General features: G+C 60.8%; 1 protein-coding gene across 1 annotated transcript; it reads left to right on the top strand.

Annotated features, from left to right (window-relative positions):
• The first annotated feature begins 162 nt into the window (after positions 1 to 162).
• On the top strand, positions 163 to 20,029 carry RNF115 (ring finger protein 115). Its single transcript, XM_076359700.1, has 9 exons — positions 163 to 332; positions 10,951 to 11,009; positions 12,156 to 12,207; positions 14,946 to 15,157; positions 15,685 to 15,756; positions 15,941 to 16,013; positions 17,868 to 17,961; positions 19,320 to 19,435; positions 19,592 to 20,029. Exons 1-9 carry the CDS (start codon positions 240 to 242, stop codon positions 19,721 to 19,723), a joined length of 903 nt encoding a protein of 300 aa, XP_076215815.1. The 5' UTR covers positions 163 to 239; the 3' UTR covers positions 19,724 to 20,029.
• The last annotated feature ends 2,000 nt before the right edge of the window (positions 20,030 to 22,029 follow it).

Below are 22,029 nucleotides of genomic sequence, written 5' to 3'. Positions count from 1 at the left end.
CGCCCCTCGTTGCGCCGCTCTGGAGGACCGGGCCAGGCGATGCTCCGCCCGCTCCGCCTCGTCGGGCCGAGGTGACGCTCTGCCCACGCGAGCTCGCTGCTCGGCCCGGAGCAGACGAGCGGACCGGAAGCTTGAGGCTAGCGGGTCGTTCCGCCGACGCTCTACCCGGCGGACCGGGGCTTCGCTGCCTCGGCGGAGGACTGACGGCAGGGAGCCGGCGGAGGCGGGGGAGAGAGAAGATGGCGGAGGCCTCGGCGGCGGCGGCGGCCGCCGTGTCCCAGCACCGCTTCTTCTGCCACAGCTGTAAGGGGGAGGTCAGCCCCAAGCTGCCGGTAAGCGCCGGGGGTTGGGGGGGGGCTGCGGGGGGTGCGGGGGGGGGAGGCCGAGGCTGAGGCCTCTCAGCGCCGCTGCTCCCCCCCCCCCCCCCCCCCGGCGGGGGCGGGCCGGGCTCGGCCGGCCCCGGGGGTGAGGGGCTCGTCCCCGTTCCCCCCCACAGATCTCCCCTTGGGGGGGGTCACCCCTGCCCGGGGTTCAGTCTGGGGGGGGGTATCCCCCCCCCCCCCCCCGAGCCCTGTAGGTAGGGGTGACCCCCCCCATCCCCTCCCTGACCCTGTGAGGAAGGACAGCCCCCCCCCGAGCCCTACAGACAGGGGTGACGCCCCCCCCGCTGCCCCAAATCACCTTGCTGACCCCCGCAGGGAGGGGCTGCCCCCCCCCGCCCCATCCTGTGGGGAAGGGGTGCCCCCCGAAACGGGGCCGCCCTGCAAAGCCCCGGAGGCGGGTGTGATACCCCCCCAGCCTGTCCTGAACCCTGCAGGGGAGGGGTGGCCCCCCCAAAATCCCACGGGGAAGGGGCGGTTCTCCAGAAACCCAGCGGTTAAGGGTGACACCCCCCCCCCACCCGGCCCCCCCATCCCTGTAGAAAGGGGTGAGCTCTCAAATCCCGCTGAACCTTGTGGGGGCCAGCTGCCCCCCCCAGCCCCCCTGGCTGTGGAGAGCGGTGGACCCCCCTAAAAGTCTGAGGGGAGGTTGACCTGCACCCCCCCCCCCCCATCCATAGGAGAGGGTGACTCCTCTGATCCTTTTGGGAAGCGCCGATGTCCCTGCAGAAGGCTGCAGAGAGCAGCTGGGGGGGCTGTATGTGGCCCCCCCCCTCCCAGGGGTGACCCCCAGCTCTCACCCCCTTAACCGAGCCCGCGAGGGGCTCTTCGTCGCTGCTGTCCCTCCAGGTGAGGAGGGGAGGGGAGCTCGAGCCCCAGCCCGGTGGGACCGACTCCCCCGTATCTGGGGACCCCCACACCCCCAACCCCAAAGGGGCGAGCAGGGAGGTGACAGATCCCTCCGCCAGGCAGCTCGAAGTGGGTCTGGGCTGGTGTGACCTCGATATTTCCCCCCACACACACCCACCCGCCCCCGTTTTGGGGGTGGAAGGTTTGGCCCGTTGTTGTTGCTGAGGTTGGGGGACATTTGGGGAGAAGGGGGGGGGGGGGGGCAGGACTGGGCTGACGCTCCTGTTCCCTGTGGCGGCGGGTGTAATCCCAGTGCCCAGCCTGGGAAGGGGTAGGACTTGGGGGGACGGGACGGGACGACTGGGGGAACGCAGACAGGGCCGGCGTGTGGGGCAGCAGGAGGAGGAGGTGAAGCGGGCGGCCGCCCTCGTCCGCCTGCCCGCGTCCTGCCCCGGCTGAGCGGCGTGGGACAGAGGGGAGACGTCTGGGCAGCCGTTCCCCACGGCCTGCGTCTACCTCCCAAGCCCGATTCGCGAGCTGTCCTTGCTCTGCCCCAGGTCGGGGACCGTATCTCCTGTCGCCTGCGGGCGCCCCGGGGTCTGCAGGCAGGGAGTTACCACCTGCGTCAACCCAAAAAGTTCATTTCTGAGCCGTGGGTTGTGGGTTTCCTCTGCTCCTTTACCGTCCGGGGGTGTTGGAGCCCTCCCTGCCCTCCTCCGTCCCCGAGACAGGAGCGAGGCCACGCGCAGACCCCTCGGGTGCCGAGACCCCCTTCCCTGATTTCTGTAAAATCCAGGCAGACGGAGCGACGTGGCCCCTCGGCAGCAAGAGGGGGGCACGCAGGCTCCGAAAGCACTTGCGCCCGGCCCCGGCACGGCCTCCAGCGGGGGCTTCTGCAGGCACGGGCAGCCCCCCCGAGGCTTATCCTCGTCCGACGGGATGGAAGTCGGATATCTGCATCCAAATCCATCCCAACTCCTCTTCTCTGGAGCCGGTAGCTTCACCTTCGGGTGCTTCTCTTCCCTCCTGTCTTCCAAATTTTGCTCCGCTCTCTTTTCGCGCCGCTTCCGTCTGGGGCTGACTTCGGCACTTTGCCCTCCGGTGTTTCAAAATCTACTTTGTTAAAAGAATTACTGTCCAAAACCTGCTCAAACCCCGTCCGTCCCTAAGACTCGGGCTTTCCTGGTGCCTCAGTAATCTTTCTTTCTTTGTCCTGGGAGTAAAACTCTGGGCCCGCTCCACGAAACGCCTTCACACCGAACCTCCGCTGGTTTTTCCTTCGCTGGGATCCGGCGCGCCGCCAGCGGTTTCCTTCGCTTCTAAATCGGGAGCCCGAGCGGACCGAGGTCCCTTCTGCTTTGCGTGGGCATTAAAGAGGTCGCCGCATCCTCTGCCTGGAGGGTGCCTTGCCCGGCTCTCCCGGCGTGTCTTGCTCCAGTTTCTATTTCAAGAGCACCCAGAAACCCAGCTCGGGGTTGAGGCCTCGGTGGAGGCTGTTGTTTTGCCTCTCCCGCTGGGCTCCGCTCTCGTTCCCCTCCGGAGATGGCTGGATTTCGGTAGGGACAAGTGTCGCAGAGCTTTTGGTGGGTCTAGAAATGCAGGTTGTTACAGTCGGGGGTATTAAAACGTCTGTTTGGAGCTCGCGCCTGCCACGGTAATGAACATTTTTGCTCTTTTGAGATCTCCGGCTGTCTTCTGGCCTGGCCCTGGGGTGGGGATGGGGACGGGCAGGTTCCCGGTGACCTGCTGGGGACGCCGCTTGCCGTCGGTCGTCCCCAAACCTGTTCCTTCGCATCATCCCTTTTGAAGGAAGACGTAGCCAGAGCTTCTCTACGCCCTTCCCCGTCCAGTCGGCTCGACTGGGAGAGGCTTTCGCGACCTTTACTCGGCGCTTTGAGGAGCGTGGCCTGAACCGGCCGCCGCGTTGGGTGGGTGCTGTCCCCGTGACCGGGGGACGAGTCGGGGGGTGGGGGGGTATAGCTGCGGGGCAGACGTGGCCGTGGGGCCGCTCTGCCTGCGGTTGCGGTGGGGCGACCTCGGGGAGCCGCTCTTGCTGCTTCCCTTTGGTCGGCCCTCGGAGGGTTCCCCTCGTCCCTCCAGGCTGCGTAGCCGTCGCCCTGCCTTGCAGGAGGAGCGCTGGCTGTGCGCGCCCCCAGCTGACCCAGCGCTGGCTTCTTTTGGGCTCCCTGCCTCAGTTTACCTCCAGCAGAGCAATTGCTGGCTCCGTGGGGGAGGATCTGCAAAACCGAAAGTGATAAGCTGGGAGAAGCTGGACCCGTTTGCCGGGGCCGGGACACGGTCCCGCGCCGCCGACCTCTTTTTTTCGCTCACCCCAGGCAAGTAACTTCTCTCCCTGTCTTTGCAAAAACAAAACAAATGCTGAGTGCGCTGGTTTGTTGTTTTGGGTTTTTTTTTTTTTCTAACTGCTCTCACCAGGATAACGGCAACCTAAACTAAAACCCCGGCTGCAGACGGTTTGTCTGTCCGGGAGGTTGTTCTTTGTGCCGACCCCCTCTGAGCGGGAGGATCTGCTGCTCCTCGGGCAAGATTTAGAGGCGCGGGGCTGCCGCCTCCTTTCAAAGCGAGGACACAGCCGCCGCGGCGTTCGCTGCCGGGACCTGGCGAGGGCTCCCGGCACGTCGGTTTTAGATGCGGCGGTCGTCCTCGGTGAAGCTGCTGCGTCTTCTCGCTTCGGCAGCAAGCTGGAACCTCCCGGGGAGCGGGCAGAGGCGGCGCAGGCTTCGCTCCCTGCCTGCACGCCCTGATGCGTGGGCGCCCTGAGCGGGGACGGCACCTCGACAGGTCGCCTCCGGCCCTTTTGGGGTGGTCGGGGGCTGCCTCCGTGTCGGCAGGAGCCCGTAGTCTTAATGGGAGGCTGGGTCCTCGACGGGGCTCGCGCTGGGTCCTCGACGGGGCTCGCGCTGGGTTGATTGCTGCCCGGGCAGCCGGATTGCAGCGCTGGTTTGACGCCGAGAAGCCGGCTGATGTTTAAGGATGTCCCCCGCCGGCTATTTCAATTTGCTGCGCGCGGCGGGCGCTTGGTCCTGACGGGGGGGGGGCCGCAGCCCTGCGGATCTGTTTTTATTTTAAAGCACAGGAGGAAAAAGCCAAGAGAGAGAGAGAGAGAACGTGCAGCTGGATGAGAGGCAAAGCTAAGCAGGGATTTCGGCTCTCCCGGTGACACAGCTCCCGCAGTGCCGACTGCTGCCGTGTGTGCTTGTTTCGGCCCCGTGCCACCCTCCCCAGGGGCGGTGGGAGGAGGCTGGAGCAATCCTCGTGCTCGTCCCTGCCACGGCCGGCCGGTTTCACCCGCGCTAGGCTCCTGTCCCCACCGAAATGGCCTGACCCCCCCTTCCCCTTCGCCGGTGAGAAGCCGGGCGGTCTCAGCTGGGAGCGAGCCAGGAGAGGAGCTGTTCCCGCTTCACGTTTCCTTACCCTCGAAGAGCTCTGGATGAAGGCCGAGGATGACGGGCCTTCCTTTAACCCGCTGCCACGCGCGGTTAAAAGCTGCCGCCCGGGTGTCCGGCGTTTTCAGCGACGGAGTTTCCCTCGCGCTCGGCGCGGTGCGGCTCAGAGAAACGCTTCGAATCAGCCGGTGAACCGCGCGGCGATGCGGAAACGGGAGTCGAGGTTGGGGTACGATCGTCCCCGTCCGTAACACCGGCGACAGCGACGTGCGTCTGCGTCTCCCCGGGGGCCCTGCCCTTGCGGCGGTGGTGGCGGGGGGGGAAGGAGCAGCAGCGAGCTCTGAGGTCCGGCCTCGGGGCAGAGGAGGTGGCGCGTGGCTCGGTACGGGAGCGAGCAGGGAAGGGGGATGCTGGCCCAGGGCGTTCCGTGTCGCCTGCTGTCCGTCGTGACAACTGCTTCGTCTCCTCTTGGCAAAATGGGTTTTATTTAAAAAACAAACACACATACACCTTTTTTTGCATAAAATTAGCTGTCTTGGGTCATTTCAGCCCTGGACCTTCTTTCTGAGAGGGACTAGGGAAGGGACTAGAGACGAGGTGGTGGGAAACGATGGGTTACGGAGCAATCCTTCTCCTAGACCTCCCTGTGCTGAAGCATCTCCTGAGCTGGAGACTGCACCTGCGCTGTTGGCTTTAGGAGTCACAATCCCCCGCGAATTCATCGAGTGACTCTTTAAAGACACTTTATGCTTCTGGCTTCCCCACGCCCTCCGGCCGCAGCCTCCGCGGCCGACGCGTAGCGTGAGGAGAGCCCTCGGGCAGTAAAAATACACGTCGAGGTGACAAGAGTGGGGACCTGGGGAGGAGCTGTTGGGCTCCAAGGGTGAGAGACATGGTCCCGGCTCGTGTGCCGGCGCGATGGGAGAGCCCAACGGCAGATCTCGGGAGCTTACGAGTGCCCCAGCGTCCTGCCGGGGGAAAGAGATGCCGTGGAGGTTGTTTTGCCGCTGCTTCTTCACGTGAGGACGTCGGAGCCGTCTTTCCCTAACCGCGGGTTAAGGTGTGCGAGGCCCGGCCTTTCTGCGAGCTGCAGCTTGATCGTGTGGCTCTAAAGTGCTGAATTAGGGTCGGTTCTCTGGGTCTCTCTCTCTTTTTACCCACGTCAGATATAAACCCTCTGGTTTATTTAACGCAGGGAGCGGCTGCCCCTCGGGCGAAGCCGCTTTGGACAGGGCAGAGTGATGCTGCCCAGTACTTAAAGAGGAGGAGTAAATATCGTTGCGGCTGCGGGGGTTACAGGAGGGATGTTTAATTCGGCAAAGCCAAGCCCGGGGTGGTGGAGCTGAGTTATCCTGCCCGTAGCTGCCTGGTGAAGAGAGGGGAAGGCAGGTAAGTTACGTCCAGGGTTAGGGCTGTGGGACGGGCTCGCGGCCGTCGAGGGGAGGACAAGCGACCCAAGCAGAAGCGTGCACGGCTGCTGGATGGAGCAAGAGCCGGGGAAAACTTCTCAGCTTGCCTCATTCTCTCTCCTTCCTCGGAGTCCGTGCCTTGCTGATCAGGGAGCTTGCTTTGACGTCTCCTCTCCAAGTTGCCGGCGCCTGGCGTAGCCAGGAGAACACGAGAAGGGGACGGTTTGAGCCCTACCTCGCGGGTGAGGGTGTCGAACTCAACACCGTCGCCTGCGGGCCCTCGGCCGCGGTGGCTGGGAGCAGCTCAGGTTTGGTGCCTCAGCTGGAAAGACGCTGACGGTGCTGAAAGTGCCGGGACGGAGGGCTGAGCCGGCAGGACGGGCCGGACGGCGGAAGGGAGGTGCCGTGCCACGACGGCCTCACCGGTGTGGCACAGGGCGCTTGGCGTTTCGGGCGCCGTAGCGTCCCCTGAGCGGGACGCGGCGCTGGGGGCTGGGGGGGGGGGAGTTGGTGGTTCCTGGCTTGCTGTGCGTCCAGGTGGGGCGACGGACAGGGCAAAGGCACGAGCGGTGCCTCTGCCAGAAGCCTGGCCGCGCGTTTGCCGGCTCAGCCCGAGCACCCAGACGGCGCCGTAGATGGGCCAAAGCAACCCGCGCGCCGCTTCTCCTGGCGCTCTGTAGCCTTTATGTTCGGTTTTCTGCAGGGAGCTCAAAGCTTAGTACCGGTTTGCTGCCGCACGCCTTTGCTCGCTTCTCAGCTGGAATCGCCTTTGCGTCTTTCCCTCTGTTTTGGGGGTGAAAGGGTGCTTGGGGACCGCCCGGGTGTACGGACCCGCAAACCAGTGGCTGAAAAACCTTCTAGTCCGTCCTTTCCTCCCCCCCCCCGCCCCGTGTAGGATCAAGTCTAGCGACGTCGCCCCTGGCAGACGCCCTTAGGCCAGCCGTGTACGTGCCACCCGCTTCTGGCCGCTTTCCTCTAGCGCGTCTCTTGTGAGCAGGGCTCCCGTCGGGCAGAGCCGCGGGCAGCGAGGGCTCCTGGTGGGATTTTCTTTTATTTTCCTTCTGGGAAACGCAGACCACCAGGCTGAAGGGGAGTTGGAGCGATAGGATGCTGTCGTTCCTCCCTGGAAAGTCTCTTTGCGCTTGTGGCTGGATCCCGCTTGGGGGAATAAGGTCCCCGTGCCGACCGAAAACGGTCGGGGTGGGGGTTCTCGGGACGCGGCGCGCCCGCCGAGCTCTTTCTGCACGGGCAGGAGGCTCCGGCAGGTCCCGGGGGGCTGCCCGATGCGTCCCTAAACCTCTCGCAGAAAGCGGGGAGGTGAGGCGAAGGGCTCGTGCCGCTCCGTGCCTGCGATGGCTCCGCAGCATCCCACCCACCTCCCATCGTCTGTTCTGGTTTCCCTTCTCCCTCCCCCCTGTTGCTATTTATCCCGAACGCCGTTTTTATCTCTCTTCGTGCTCTGACTGTACGTTCGAGCTTCTGGGCAAGATGCTGGTAATTTCCATACGGCTTAGGACATAAAAAGAAACGTCCGAAAGCTTCCAGAAACGCACCAGACCCGCAGCCCCGGGAAGCGCAGCAGCGTCCCCGATGGCACGGCCTGCTGCTGAGTTTAGGGAAAAAAAATAAAATTAAATTAAAAAAAAAAAAACCCTTTCTAACCTGGTCGTTTTGACAGGGAAAATGCTGGAAATGAGTTAAGTGAAGGATTTTTAGGCAGCGCAGAACATCCTCCTGGTTCGGTATCGCTCTGAAGCCTGGCGATATAGCACGAAATGAGGCGGTATGGCACGAAATGAGGCGGTATGGCACGAAATGAGGCGGTATGGCACGAAATGAGGCGGTATAGCACGAAATGAGCTCTCTGGCCCCAGCGTTTTAGTGCCTAGCTTTTGATTCGGTACCTATTCATTACCTTTAAGAAATGCCAGGCATTCACTGCTCCTCGTTTCTAATTTGCAGTTCAGACCCGACGTCTCTGAAGAGGGGACGCCTGTGAGTACTCCGCGTTTCGCAGAGCCTTTCCCAGCGGCTCCCTTGGGGTTTTTTTTTTTTCCTCCCCCCCCTGCCCCGTATTGCAGTTTCTCTTCGGAAGTGGTGTTCCGTGCTGTCCCCTCCCGGCCGCGCAGCCGGACTCGCTCTCCCTGGCGGCGTTTAGCCCCGCAATTTGCTCCCGCGCGGAGCCGAGCACCGCACGTTCCTCTTCCAAACGCACGCGTCCGTTCCCGTTGGCCTCGCAATTCACGGATGCAAAGCCAAAAGCCCCAGACAGGTTTGTTTGGGGTTTTTTTTTTAATTTTTTTTTTTTTTTTTCCTTTCTAAGAGCTCATGACCCATCAGTTCCCATTATACTCATACACCACATGTTCGGCTGCCTAAACGGGCCCTTGTGGAAACCCGCGCTCGGCCTCTCCCCTCGCAGGCTGGGGCGTCACGAACGTTTTGGGAGCGAAGCTGCTGTGGGCATCCCCCCTCCCCTGCCGCCGCCGCCGCCCTCTTCTCCGTCTCTGAAGCCGCTCCAGCTGGCAGGCGAGGTGCCCCTGCGTAAGCACAGCGCCTGGTAAATATTGCCAGCTAATGCTTTGCTTCGGGGGGGAAAGCAAAATGAGATTAATTGAGGTGTCTCGAGGGCTTGTGTGCCATTTTCAGGGAATTCTCTGAAATGCAGATTCGGTGGGGAAAATGACAGGGAGCTGCGCGGTGGCAGGGGCCGGGAGGACGGAGCTTGCGTTTCATGGAAGCAAAAAAAAAAAAAAGGAAAAATAAAATAAAGACGTGGGTGAATTTGGAGCTGCTTCTGCAAGGGCGTCGTGTTACGGGGCTGGGAGACGTCGTCTTACCTGCGGCCCAGCTCCGGTAACGCTGCACCGGGAATTCGACCGCTCCTCGAGCTCGGCGGGGCGTCGGGGAGTTCCAGGGAGGCGCTGGGCTGCGTGGAGCAGCTGGCGTGCCGCTTGGCTCGGGCGCCTCGTCTTTTTCTTTCCTCTTCCTTGTCAGGCCGCAGGTCTCGGTGGCAGGATTTGATGCCGAGGGCTCGAGGCTGTGGTTCGCGGGAGGCTGGCGGGGTTTTTATCTGTGGTCTGGGAAGGGTGAGGAAAGAAAGCGGAGGCTCTCCGTCAGGAGGCTTTATTTTTTTTTTTTTTTTTTGGACAGAGACCCCACAAATCACGGGTTGGAAAAAGCGCTGCCCGGAGCATGGGTTTCGGGAGCGCTCGCTCTCCTGCCGCCCTGCAGCGGGACGGGCTGGGGAGGGAGGATCCGGGGGTGCTTTCTGGATCTGGCAATGTTTTGCCCTAAACTGAGGCAGATCCACAGCTCTGGGACAAAACGAGGGCTCTCGCAACGAAAACGGGGAAAACTTTTCCCCTCTAAAAGGAATCTTTTTCCAACCGACCCTAAAGGCTCCAGCTGCCCCCGCGGTTCCCTGCGAGCAGCTCTCCCGCTCCCCGGTGCCGAACCCGGGACCGCCGCGTGGTCGTGCAGCTGGACGTGCCCTTCTCCCAGGTGAAGGCTGGCCAGGGCGCTCTCCTCCTGGGGAGCAGCCCTTTTCGTTTCTTCTGGTGGGTGAATAGCTGGCAGACGGGGGTTGCCGTGCCGAGGTAGCCGTGAGGACGGAGCCCTTCTTCCCTCTCCCTGCCGGTGCAAGGCCTGGCTGATATTCCCTGTGTCCGTGTTTGCTGCCGGGCAGGGGCGTCCCTGCTCGGTAACGCCGTGGAGGGCGAGGAAGCGCCGGGGAGATCTGAATTCTTCTCCTTTGGCTGGTTTTCGGGAGGGCTGGAGGCGGGGAGGCCGGATAGTGGCTTTTCCCCACCCTTGACACGGAACTTGCGCTTCCGTAGCGCCAGGTGAGCACGGGCTGAGGAGTTTGGAGGAGCCACGGGAGAGGTTTGCCCCCTCCTTAGGGATAGGGAGGTGATGGGGGGGGGGGAGTGCCCGTAGGGTCCCGAGTTCAGGGGACGGCTGCGAGGTGGACCCAGAGGTGCCTCTTTCTCCGTGCCCCGCGCTCTGGCTGTGCACGCCTGCCTGTCCACCCAGCCTGGCTGCTTCTTATCCTCCCCTTGCAGCAGATCCTGCTTTGATGGCCCTGGCAGCGTATTCCAGAGCAGGGAAGCCTCTGGATTATCCGGTTCCCTCTCTCCCGTCCTTAAAAGCTTTGCAGCCGCAGAGCAAGCCCATCCGCCTCCGTCCTGCTTTACCGGTGACCAGCACCTTGCTGCTGGTCCGGCAGCGCCTCGGCTGGCAGGGCGGGCTCGGAGGGAGCCGGCAGTGGGAAGGGTGCACGTTTGAGCCTTTTGGATTGGGATTTCGTGGCCTTGGGAGGAGCCGCTAAGGAGTAAAAAAATATTTATGCTCTAAGTCTGATGATGGCGGAGCATCTCTGCAAGTTCCCCGTGAGAGCCGTCTTCCCCGCGGCGCGAGCGGCAGCAAATCCAGCTCCCCGTCGGAGCTGCGTTACCGGCAGCTCGTCGGCTTTCTGACGCCGGTTTCGTTGCCGTGCTTTCCGCCAGCGGGGCGGGGAACTGGCCTTGTCCCGGTGCTTCGCGCCAGGCTTGTAAATGGCTCTTTTCTTCAACGTCGTTATCCGGACGGGCTTGAGGCTGTGGGTGCGTTGGGTTTCTTAACTTATTTTTCCTCGGTCCGCCGCTAACCTTGCGTGATCTCGATAAGGGTGTTTTTCTGTTCCGCAGCTGTCAATTGAGGTTAACAATATCTGCTGTAACCACCGGGCTTTGGCCATCCTCCTAATGAAACCGAGAGGCTGGCCTTCCAGAGTGCCTTCGCGGGGAGGTGGGGCTCAGGAATCCACCTGAGACTCCTGGCCTGTAACCTTTTGAGCTCTGTCTTTTTCCCGAAACCTCAAGCTAAGTGCTCGGTGGCTAAAACCAGTTTCCTCTCTCTTTACAGGAGTACACTTGCCCGAGGTGTGAATCTGGCTTTATCGAAGAAGTCACAGATGATTCCAGGTGACGTACACGTCGGTGCACCGCGTGTTTTGCCACCCGCTTACGTTTCTTCTGGTTTATAAGATGCCTGGTGTAAAGCCTCTAAAAACCGTGGGCAACGCGGATAAAATAAGGAACGCGAAGGAAAAGCTTATCTATTAGCGCGAATTTTGGACTTAATACCAGATGAGACTGAAAATACAAGTGGCCGTCGGTCCCGTGCTAGAGCCACGTGGAGGGGTTTGGGGAAGACTTCCAAGAAGATGGGAGTTGTGAATTAAGGCTGTACAAGGTCCCGTGAACAAAAGCGCTTACGGGTTTTTGGCGCCCGTTTCTTTGGTCCGTTAGAGCAAAAAGCATTATTTTTTTTAAGGAATCAAGCTAGAATCTCAGTGACTCACGGTACCTTTCTTCTTTTTTTTTTTTTCCCTCTGTTGGCCCCAGCTCAGCCTCCTGACCGCTTCTCCAAGCTCGCAGCTCGGGCCAAGAGAGAAAGAAATACCTTTTCTCTCTAGGATTTGGTCGTTGGTCGCCCAGCAGAACACGCTGCTGGCGAATGAGGGATCCAAAATGATGCCTGTTCAGTGCTTACCGTGTATCGCTCTTGAGTAACGGCTGAGGAAACCGCTTTATTTGGGGTTGGGGTAGGCAAGGCGAAAGGGCACCAGCGGTTACGTGAACCTTCGCTATCTGAGACTTGCCAGAGGAGGAATCTGGGGCCGGGTGTTGCTGAGGAGAGGACTTAATGTCACGCTGCGTCCCCTTCTTGAACAGAAGTGTATACCCGTCGCTTAAGGCGAGACGGGAGGGGCCCTGCGGGGCACTTCGCACGCGGTCCCGTTTGCAGAATGACGATGCTCCATCTCGAATGCCTCCTCCTAGGAGGCTCTTCCAGAGTCCAGAGAGTTAGAAACCGGGTTTCTTCCACGGTCAGGTTGTGCGTGGTGTGCTGGCACGCAAAGAAGCCCTTTAATTTTAACAGTCCTTTTCTGTCCCTAGGAATTATTCCGCCGGTTCACGCAGGCAGGCTGTGTTTGCTCATCCCTTTCTCCTCTCAGACCACACGGGGCCTGTCTTGCTCACGTGAGCTCCCGTCTGTGTTTGACCCCAGAAGGGGAGCTGGTTTCTGGAAGGGAGACCTGCTCTCACTCGCCTGTTTCTCTCCAGTTTCCTAGATGGCAGCCGGCATAACGACAGCCCCTCCACACAGTTCGCAGAGGTGAGTTTTGCTGTCGTGCTTTTGGTTTGGTTTGGGTTTTGTGTTTTTTTTTAAAAAAACTAGCCGTGAAGAGGTTTTCAGCCTCGGCTCCGGGTGCGGTACACAAAGGCGTCTTGTAAAAAGGACAGCTGATCTTCACAGGCGTTTTCAGGAACTTGGCAAATTTCGAGGAGGCCGCTGAGGCTGCCAGGGGTTTGCTCGCTGGGCAGGGCGGGAAGAGCAGCGTGCTAGAAAGACGCCCTGGCCCCTGGTGCTGGCAGATGCTGGGACGTGTGTCGGTGATGCTCAGCCAGCCGGGGAGGGTGTTGCCTGACCGCCCTTTCCTCCCCGCTCATTGCTGCTCCGACTTTTACCAACTGAAAGTTGGCAGCTGTCTAAAAAGTCCAAACTTGGAACAAAATCCCTGTCTTGTAATTCAGTCGCGTGGACCTCGGAGCAAGGGGCCATTGGGCAGCGAGGGCTGGCAGCGTCTTTTCTTACCCCGTTACCTAAAGTCTCAAACAGCCGGGCACGTGCCGACAGCCGGAGCCGAGCTCCGCGGATACGCACCCTGAGTTCGTGCCGTGCCCTCGCCTGACTCGCCCTGGGCTCGCGGCTGCGGCGGCAGCTCCTCTTCCAGACCCTGGGGAAGGGAGGGCGGCTTTAGGCTCCGGTCGCAGGCTCCGTTCCTCGGGGCTCTGTCTCCCCTCAGGAGTTCGGCCGAGCTGTGTAAAAGAGATGGAAATAAAATTTCTGTGCGCCTCCTCTGCCAGCAGACCTTGCTCAGAGATCAGGTTATTCGTTTGCTCCGTTACTGAGGAGTTTTAACTGTTCCTCGGTCCTGCCAGGTGAGCCCCCCGATGCCTTGAGTCACAGCTCGTCGGCCAGGGGTTATCCCTGGGTAGATTTGGGGGTCTGTGTTGTGGCTGAGCCCTCCTTGGCGTGCTGCAGCCAAAGCCACTCGGTTCAGTGCCAGAAACGGGGTCACCAAATAGCTGAAATTCCTCTATAGCGTTGCGTTTCGGATCTGGATCCCTCCTGTTCGCTTCCACGTTCCCCGCGTACGGCTGGTTTGCCTCTCCTCCCCTCGCCTTCAGCCGGATCCGTTTGTCTCCCGAACAAAACCGTTGCCGTTACGTTGCTCCTCCCCAGCGCCGTATCCCAGAAGTGCCCGTGTTTCAGCGAGATGAAGCGATCTCGTCTTATAGCCCACGCGTCGGTTTACAAAGAGCTTCGGGATGCCTCTGCGTGAAAGGCGCTGTGTAAATTTAAAATGGCTTTTAGGATGAATAATAAATGAAAGCCCTCTCTCAGCAGTGTGGCTGCAGGCGGGCAGAGCTGTATCTTGATCATCACCAGCAGGAGAACAAGCGAAGCCCTTTGTCTGCGGGGTATTAATTCAGAGAACAGGTCATAAACTTGACTTCTCCCTTTCCTCCAGTAGCGGATCGAACCAGGCAATGCAAGAGACTTTTAAAGTGAGCTAATTTGGTGTGAAATGGAAATTAAGCCGCCTGATCGTGTCGTAACGCGTGACGAGGGTCTAGTACGAGTAAGAAGGGAACAGCCCTCCTGTTACGCCTCTGGGCGTTTAATTCCCGCAGTAAAACGGAGGACGCCGCTCCTTTGAATGTCGCTTCTGCGGCGCGGAGCCCGGCCCCGGGCGTGTTGAGGGTGAGCGGCGGGCAGCAGCAGCAGCAGCTTGCTCCCACCTGGCACGCGGAGGGTTTATTGTCTGACAGGCCTTGTTTTCTTGCGTCCTAGGAAATTAATTTTTTTTTTTTTTTTCTTACCGTAAACCTTCAGTGCCCGCCTCAGCCGTTACTTTAATCCGCGGGCGATCTGAGTCGCGGAAGGAATAAAACCAAATGGGTTTTGCAGGTGAGGGTGGCCGAGGGGGCTCTCGGCTCCGAGCTGTGGCTCGGGATGGGGATGCCTTGCTGCGGGTTCCTGGGTGTTTTCGTGCACCCCCCTCCCCGGGTTTCTCCGCAGGCTGGCAGCCCGCGGCGGGGAGCCTCGCCAGGAGCTCCGCAGAGATCCGTTGGTGACCCCCAGCAGCTCTTGATCTGTGTCCTTGGACAGGCTCAGGGCTGGCAGTTTGACTTGGCCGAGGAGGAGGTGGGTTTCCGCACCGCCGGCAGCGGGTAGAGCTGCCACAGAGCCAGGAGGTGGCTTAATTGTGCGGGTGGACCCCACGAAACAGCGTGACACGTTTCATTATCGGCCATTTCGTGCTGCTCTGTTCTGCCGCGTCGGGTACGCTGAACCGGAGGACGCAGCCAGAGACGCGAACCCCTCCTCCTGGGGAGGGGGGGGGGAACGATGACAACCGTGCTTCGGGTTTTTGTGGCCACGTCCGTTTGCCGCCCGTGGCTGTCAGGACCCAGAGCGCTCGCTGAGCCCGCGGATGTGGGGCCTGGGTGTCCAGCGTGCTCCCTCCCCAAATCCCAGCCCTGGGAGAGAGGGAGGCCAACCCTCGCAGTGCCCTGGGGTGGCTTAACGGAATAGAAGTTGTTGGGATCTGTACGTAGCAGGAGAGCGCTGACGTGCTGGCCTTCTCGGGGGTGGTGCGTCTGATTAGTTTGGGCTATAATTAAGCGTTTTTGCCAGACTCTTTTTCTGGGAGCCGTGGTAACCCTGTGAATTTGCTCGATTGCTTCTGTCGAGGTGGACTTCCCTGCCTCCGTGTCGGCAGCGGGGGCCGCCGGGATTAGTGACGGAGCTGTGCGTGGTTTGTCTCTCCCCTTTTCTCCCCCCAGCTTTGGGACCATTTGGACCACACAATGTTCTTTCCTGACTTCAGACCCTTTCTGAGTAGCAGCTCACTGGATCAAGACAGCAGGGACAACGAGAGGGGCCACCAAGCCCACGCCGACCTCTGGGGACCAAGCCGACCCCCGCGATTGCCCATGACGCGGAGGTACAGATCCCGGGGCAGCTCGCGCCCCGACAGGTCTCCTGCTATCGAAGGGTAAGTGCCCGAATGACCCCCCTGGAAGTGTCTCGTCAGTGGAAAAAATGTGGGATCTTGGGGAGAAACCCGGCGAAACGGGGTCCCGGCACTTACGGTAGGTGACCCTCGGACCCAGAAAACGCAGGTTTTCACATGAGATGCTCTGCCCTTTGTCCCCCCCCCCGGCACGAGTCGAAGCCGCGTGGTGGGAGAGGTGGGTTTTGCCTGTAACGGTGCCAACCCTCGCCGCAGGGAAGCGAGTCAGCGCTTGGGAAGCTCAGTCATGTCCTCTCCCGGCCCTCCCACGCTCCGATGAGTTAGCATCCCTCGTTCCTTCGTGCTCTGTCTCGGGGCTCGCCCTCCTGTGGAGGGATTTACCGAGGCGTGAGTCTTGCAACGACGTGGCTGCGATCGATCGGAGCAGTATTTCGTGTTTCGCTGCCCGTTCTTGCTAAACTGTTGCCGCTGCCGTGTGTGTGTTTGCTCAACTTGTTCTTTTTCTTTTTTTTTTTCTTTTTTTTCTCTTTCGATTACTCCCTCTTTAGAATAATACAGCAGATCTTTGCAGGGTTTTTTGCAAACTCAGCGATTCCTGGCTCACAACACCCTTTTTCCTGGTGAGTAGCGAGCACGGTTTAGACCCTGGCTTTGATCACGGCTGTCCGCACCAGTAAACAGCAGTGGTCTGGTGCCCGGGAGCTCCGTCCCCGCAGTGTGGCTCCTCTGGGAGGATCGTGCAAACCTCGGGGCTGGTTTGGGGCGAGCGAAACGGCTTCCTTGACTCTCTGCTCCCGTCTGCAGGAGTGGGATGCTGCACTCGAATCCTGGGGACTACGCGTGGGGACAGAGCGGCCTCGATGCCATCGTCACCCAGGTGAGACCCTCCTGTGTGCCTGGGTGGAGAAAGTCCCAAGCTGGCTGGCCCGGGCTTTGATCTGCGCCTGTAAGTTTTTGTGCTCCTCTCTGGTCGGCCCCACTGCTAGAGACGAGCCCTGGGTTTCGGACGAGGACTGGGAACCGACCGTCGGTGCCCGGCTTGGTGCCTGCTTGTGCCCTGCGTCTTCAGGGGGGGTCTAGGAGCAGGGGTCGGACCTTATCCCTGTGGAAATACAGTGTCTTAGCTCGCCTCTCTGTCAACTCACGCGTGGCGCGAGGCTTGCAGGTGCCTTGCGGCGGGCTCAGCAGAGGCCAAAGATTAAAATCTCCAGCGTCAACCCCGGATCTCTCACCAAATTCAGCAATTTGCAGCCGTGAGCCCTTTTCCCCCCCCCCCCGTGGTTCGTGGAGGGATGAGCCGAGTCCGCTCCTGTTCCCTGGAAGCATCGTCTGGCTCCTTTGAGGATCGGGGGTGTCCAGCCTCCGTCCACAAACAGTCTCGTCCAGGCTGTTGGCGTCACTGGGATGGGAAGAGCAGACGGATGCTGTACCGAGAGCTAATTTGGCTGCTGTTGTCGTGCTGACGCCTCCCAAAAGCGCCTGGCAGAGCCATCTGCTGCCATTCATAAGTAGCCCCCGGCTTCCCAGGCTGCGTCACACGCCCGTCTCACCCGCCTTACTCACCGCTTCCTAAAATGAGCCTGCAGCCCACATGGCCGCCCGGAGACGGCACCTTCCTCCTCCCACCCCGCGCCCGGCAGAGCAGAGCGAGCCCCGGCAGGCGCGGTGCGGCAGGCTTTGGTGTCGCGGTTCAGATTCAGGCTGGATAGGCGGCTCCGCTCGGCTCTCTGCTGCGTCCGGAGCGGCAGCCCTGCCCACCCCGGGGCTCCGTGTCACCCCAGGCGTCTTAACGTGGCCTTCAAAGTTAAATGAGTTAAATCATCCTGCAAATGATTCTCGGCGCTCTCCCTGACCGTGCTTGAACCCATTTGAGCCGATCGCCGGGAGAATCTAGGTCTTAACAGTCTAAAATTCCTATGAGTCGTGAAACTGTAACGCTGGGAAAGAGGTGCTGTCCGCACCGCCGCTGCGGCTCGAGCCCAGCCTGCGTTCGACGTCAGAGACCCCACGCAGGAGACGCAGGCCCACAGGAGCGCAGGCTTTGGTACGGCTGCCCCTCGGTTTGGTGGCGGTACTCGACTGAAGAGGCTTCTCTTTACGGCCCTGGGAGGTCTCCTCTTTCCTCCTAACACCCTGGTCAAGTCCTGGGAGAGGCGGAAGGCGCTCGGTCTCCCTTGTTTCTGCGGTACGAGGTTCTCCCTCTTCTCAAAACGCCTCTACCGACTCCCTTTCGGTTCAAAATCCTCCAGGGGTAGCTTAGCACCCTCTCCCGTGTCTGTGGCAATGTCTCCCCTTCCCACCCGAGCCCTTCAGTTGATGCAAGAGGAAAAAGTCTGGAGGGCAACGATGTTAGAAGTGGGATTGTCGAGATCGGAGGCGTGAAAGTAAGGTCTGAGCACCGAGAACGTTGCCACGGAGGAGGGAACGGTCACCTGCGCGCTGAGTATCTGAGCTAGGATGAAACGGCCCCAGCTCGCTCCTAGGGCTGGGCAGCGGGAACGTTTCTGGCCTTGGCCGCGGTCTGTCCGGGAAGGCGGCGATGTCTGTCGCTTCAGGGGCTTTAGGAGCAGGCCAGAGGCCTCCCCCGGGGACAGCCCGTGCCGGGCGGCTCCTGCCCGGCTGTCTGGTTTTGGGACCTAGGGCTCTCCGTGCTCCGCGTTTGTGCGACGATGCTCTGCACGGCAAAGCCGTGTTCCTGCTCCTCAGCGCGGCGTGTTTTCTTCTCTTGCAGCTCTTGGGGCAGCTGGAAAACACAGGACCGCCTCCAGCCGACAAAGAGAAGATCTCGTCTCTCCCGACGGTGACAGTAACTCAGGAACAAGTTGGTAGGTGAAATCAGTTGCCGGTGTCCGACGCCACTTGTCTCCCGATGCTTTGACGGACGCACCCTGAGCTCCCCCGCTCCCTCTGCCAAGGATCAGCCTCTTCGCTGCGTCCTTGAGCTTCCCTGGCCGAGGCGGGAGGGAAGGAGGCAGCGCTGCTCCGGCCTCCTGAATTACTGCCTGCACTCGGGCTGGAAATGCTCGTGTCGTCCAGCTCGGGAGATCCTGAGCTTTGCTCCTGCTGCCGTCTCTGGCGTTCGGTTCTCCCGGGAGTCTCGGCTCTCCGCCGATTCAGGCCGTCGGCAAGGCCCTCCCTCCTTCCGCAGCGTTTGCCCAGGCCCCGAGCGCTGCCTTTTTGGCCTACCGACCCCCCCATCCCCCCCCGATCGCTTTGCCTCCTTTTAAAATCTTCTGTTTGTGCTGCTGTTGACGGTCTCGTTAGAGCTGGGCTTGGCGCGTTGCTTTCTCCCCTCCCAGGCTGGCTCACAGCGGGGCTGGCAGATGAGGCTCCGAACGTATTCCTGCCGAACCGCTCTGGAAGTGTCATGTAGACCTCGCAGGTTCCCGCGGTGCGGCTGGCAGCAGAGACCCGTGGGTTTCTCCTAACGCTTCTGCTTTTGCAATTAGCTCATCCCGGGGGTTTTTCTCCCGGTGTTTGCAGAAGGCCGTCTCCGAAGCCTGCTCAAGGGCTCCTTTTCCCTCCGAGCTGCTGTTACTGGGAACTGAAATGCTCCGTTAAGACAAATTGTTTGATTAGAAAAGCCGTTTCCGCAAGAGATATTTTTGTCTGCTGCTTTTTATATATACCCGTGTCTCCTCTTGTCGGGGAAGCCAAGGAGCGTCTGAATTTCCACGTCGCAATGCCTGGACTCGCCTGTTTGAACTGACAGAGCTCGGGCCGTGCCCTGGCAGTCGGGAGAGGCTGGGGGCTCCGTCTCCCCGCTGCCTGTGGCTCGCGACGTCTGCGTTAGCTTCACGGGCTCGCTAGGGAGGAAGAGGGGTCGGGTTTTCGCCGTCTCTCGCGGTCGACGGTGCGCAGGCAGCCCGCTGGGCTCTCGCGGAGGAGGATGTGCGATGGAAGCATCCCCCCCCCCCGCCGGCCTCGCGAAACCGCCCTCGTCCTGGGCGAGGAAGTTTCGGCAGGACTCGGCTCTAATACCCTTAGTCCGATTTATTATCTCTGCTGCCAGTCGTCCGCAGAGGACGTGAGGGATTTCTCCGATACCTGGCCGGTGAACGCCGCCGTCCCCGGCAGGTTGTCCGCCAACCTACCCCGGCTTGTAAAGACCGGAGCCGGTATTCCCGGAGAGCTAAAGCCGCCCTCTGCTTCACCCTCCTCGCTCTGTCTCTCTCTCTTCCAGATACGGGTTTGGAGTGTCCTGTCTGCAAAGAGGACTACACGGTGGCAGAGCAAGTTCGGCAGTTACCCTGCAATCACTTCTTCCACAGCAACTGCATCGTGCCGTGGTTAGAGCTGGTAAGAGCCGCTGCCCGCGGGCGACCGCCGCTCTTCGGGCTCCCGGGAGCTGCCCCGTCTCCGAGCCCGGCCCTGCATGTCTGACGGGATGAAACCAGCCGGGTAAAGCAGCCGTCCGAGCGGCGTTTCCCTGAAGCCCCCGCGTTTCTCTTGCAGCACGACACGTGTCCGGTGTGCAGGAAGAGCTTAAAGGGGGAAGATTCGACTCGGCAAACGCAAAACCCCGAGGCCTCAGCGAGTAACAGCTTTAGCAGTGAAAGCCAACTACACGACCGATGGACTTTCTGACGCCCGAGGGCTTCCCTGGGGGCTCTGGCCGGAGTATCGTTGCTACAGATGTACATTGTATTATAATTCAAACGACGACAAAAAGGAAAAAAAAAAAAAAAGAGTAGCAGGAAATATAGGGCAGGGGAGGGACCCACCCGGGAGGGACCCACCCCCTGGCGTTACTGCAGCGGGTGCTGTCTTTTTCCGGAAACTTTAAACTAGCATCTCCCAGCGAGCCGCGTCTCCGTTGGAATCGCCTCCTTAGTCCTAAATTCGGTCTCTTTTGAGTGATTTGATTTTACACTTGTGAAACCTTCACTTCAAACGTGGCCCGTCTGAAGGGGGGGGGGGGGGGGGGGTGAGCTGGCGCAGGGAGGTTTTTTGGGGGGGGGGGACGGGACGGGAACACCCTGCCTGGGTCCCGAGATCTCTCGTGCAGCCTCCTCTGCGTCCAGCAAAGAGGTGGCGAAGGTGGGGAAAGCCTCCCCGGCGCCGCGCTCCAGGAGGGGATGGAAAGGAGAAGATTTGGGGTTGTTTTTTTTTTTTGACTCCTCTCCTCTGCCCCCTTTCCCTGCCCCTCGAACCGGCTGGGTGCCATCGAATCCCGGGGGGGGGGGGGGGGTTGGTTTTTCCCCCACCGCCGCCGCCGCCGCCGCCTCTTCTCTTGAATTCAAGTGACGGTGTCTATAAAACGGTGTCCGAGGTTTTCTCGAGGGAGAGGCGGAGGCGAAGACGGAGGCGTCGAAGGGTCTCCGGAGCTCTTACCGAGGCGCTGGCGGAGGAGGAGTTTGCTCGGGACGCGCAGGAGCCCCCACCCCGGTTCCGGGAGCAGGGATGCACCGAGCGGGATTTTCTGTCTTGTCGTGGACTTTTTTTTTTTTTTCTTCTTTTCCCCCCCCCCCCTCTCTCGTCGTTTTCCCTTTGATGGGGGGTTTGTTTTTTTCCGGCCCTTCCCCGCCTGCCCGTGTCCCCGGGTCTGCCCCAACCCGTCCCCTGCCCGCAGCGAGTCGTTTAGGATCCTTAGCTGGCTTGTATCACATGGACCACATTAAAGGCATCCTTTAGGAAGACAGACCTAACTCCGCGTAGCCATTTTAACGGCCGGTTCCTCAGCGTCTAACACACGACCTTAATCCCCCCCCCTACTCCCCTGACTTCAGGAGAGCCTCTTTTATTTTTTTTTTTGCGGATTCTCCCTCGTTCGTTTTATTTCCGCTTCCGTAACGTCTCATCCACCTTTGACCTCTTGGTTTTTATCCTCCGAATAACGTCTGTGCTTAACGGCGCCCGCTAAACCGGCAATGGTAAAAACCCCCGGCTCGGCCCGGCGGCGGGCGGGAGGGAGAGGTAGGTCGCGTCTAAACGTGTTGCCGCTTCGTCGCTGTAAACGGTGTACTACGTACACTCGATTTAAACTCGTGTTTCGTTTGCTATTAAGTCAAATAAAGGCCTTTATAAAGAAGACCGGTTGTGGAGAAAGATTGTCGGGGCTGGAAGAGGCGGGGGGGGGGGGGGGGGGGCCGTCGGAGGACCGAGGGGGATGGAAATAACCTCGCGGGGCGGCCGTAAAGGGGCTTTTCTGGTGAGAAAAATTCTTATCCAGGTGCCGGCGGGCGGCGGTTGAGCCCTACCGTGGACCGGGGAGGGGCGACCAGCGGTGGGACGGTGTTTTGAGGCATCGGCTGCGTCCCTTCTCGCGCCGCGGCTGCGGGTAAGTCTGACCCTCCGGGACTCGGCTCCCGGGGGACCGGTACCCCCCCACCCCCCCCGAAACCCACCTCCCCGCCGGGGACGCGGTGCCCCCGTCCCGCCCTGGGCCCCTCGTCTTCTGCTTTCGAGGGCCAGGCTGGGAGCTCAGAGCCGGTAAATGGCGCTCAGCCGCGTCGGTTGGTGCCAACGAAAGGGGGAACATGCTTTAACCGCAGCTGGGCCCCGCTTTAAGCCTTTTCTTTGCTGGGTTTCTCGTTGCTTTTCCCTGTTATTCGGCGTTTCGGGCTCCCCCCCCCCCCCAAAGTGCCCTGCGCACAGGGTGAGTTTTGGGGGGGGGTCCCCCCACACACACCTTCTAGTGACACCTGGGGGGTAGCGCCAGGTTTCTGCCCCCGGTTCCTCCCTCTCGCACGTGGTGCCGGCTCAGCCCCGAAAGGCCTAAAATCGGGGATTTTCTCCCCCGGGGGGGGGGGGGGGGGGGGCAGGAAATTTCAGCTGGGAGCTTCGGCTGAAGCTTCCCGGGAGCTTCACCGGGCCAGACCCTGCGAGGGCAGGCGGAGATGTAGGGGCTTGAAGGGACCTTGGGAGGAGGTGGGGGGGGGGTGGGGGGTGTT

The sequence above is a fragment of the Aptenodytes patagonicus genome, chromosome 26 (genome assembly GCF_965638725.1).
Source record: "Aptenodytes patagonicus chromosome 26, bAptPat1.pri.cur, whole genome shotgun sequence".
Lineage (NCBI taxonomy): Eukaryota > Metazoa > Chordata > Aves > Sphenisciformes > Spheniscidae > Aptenodytes > Aptenodytes patagonicus.
Note: the sequence above shows the minus strand (reverse complement) of the source record. Positions and strands in the feature narration are given on the sequence as shown.

Coding starts and splice junctions, on each gene's coding strand:
- RNF115 (XM_076359700.1), top strand. CDS start 240: ATGGCGGAGGCCTCGGCGGCGGCGGCGGCCGCCGTGTCCCAGCACCGC. Junction 333..10,950: donor AGGTCAGCCCCAAGCTGCCG/GTAAGCGCCGGG, acceptor CTCTCTTTACAG/GAGTACACTTGCCCGAGGTG. Junction 19,436..19,591: donor TCGTGCCGTGGTTAGAGCTG/GTAAGAGCCGCT, acceptor TTTCTCTTGCAG/CACGACACGTGTCCGGTGTG.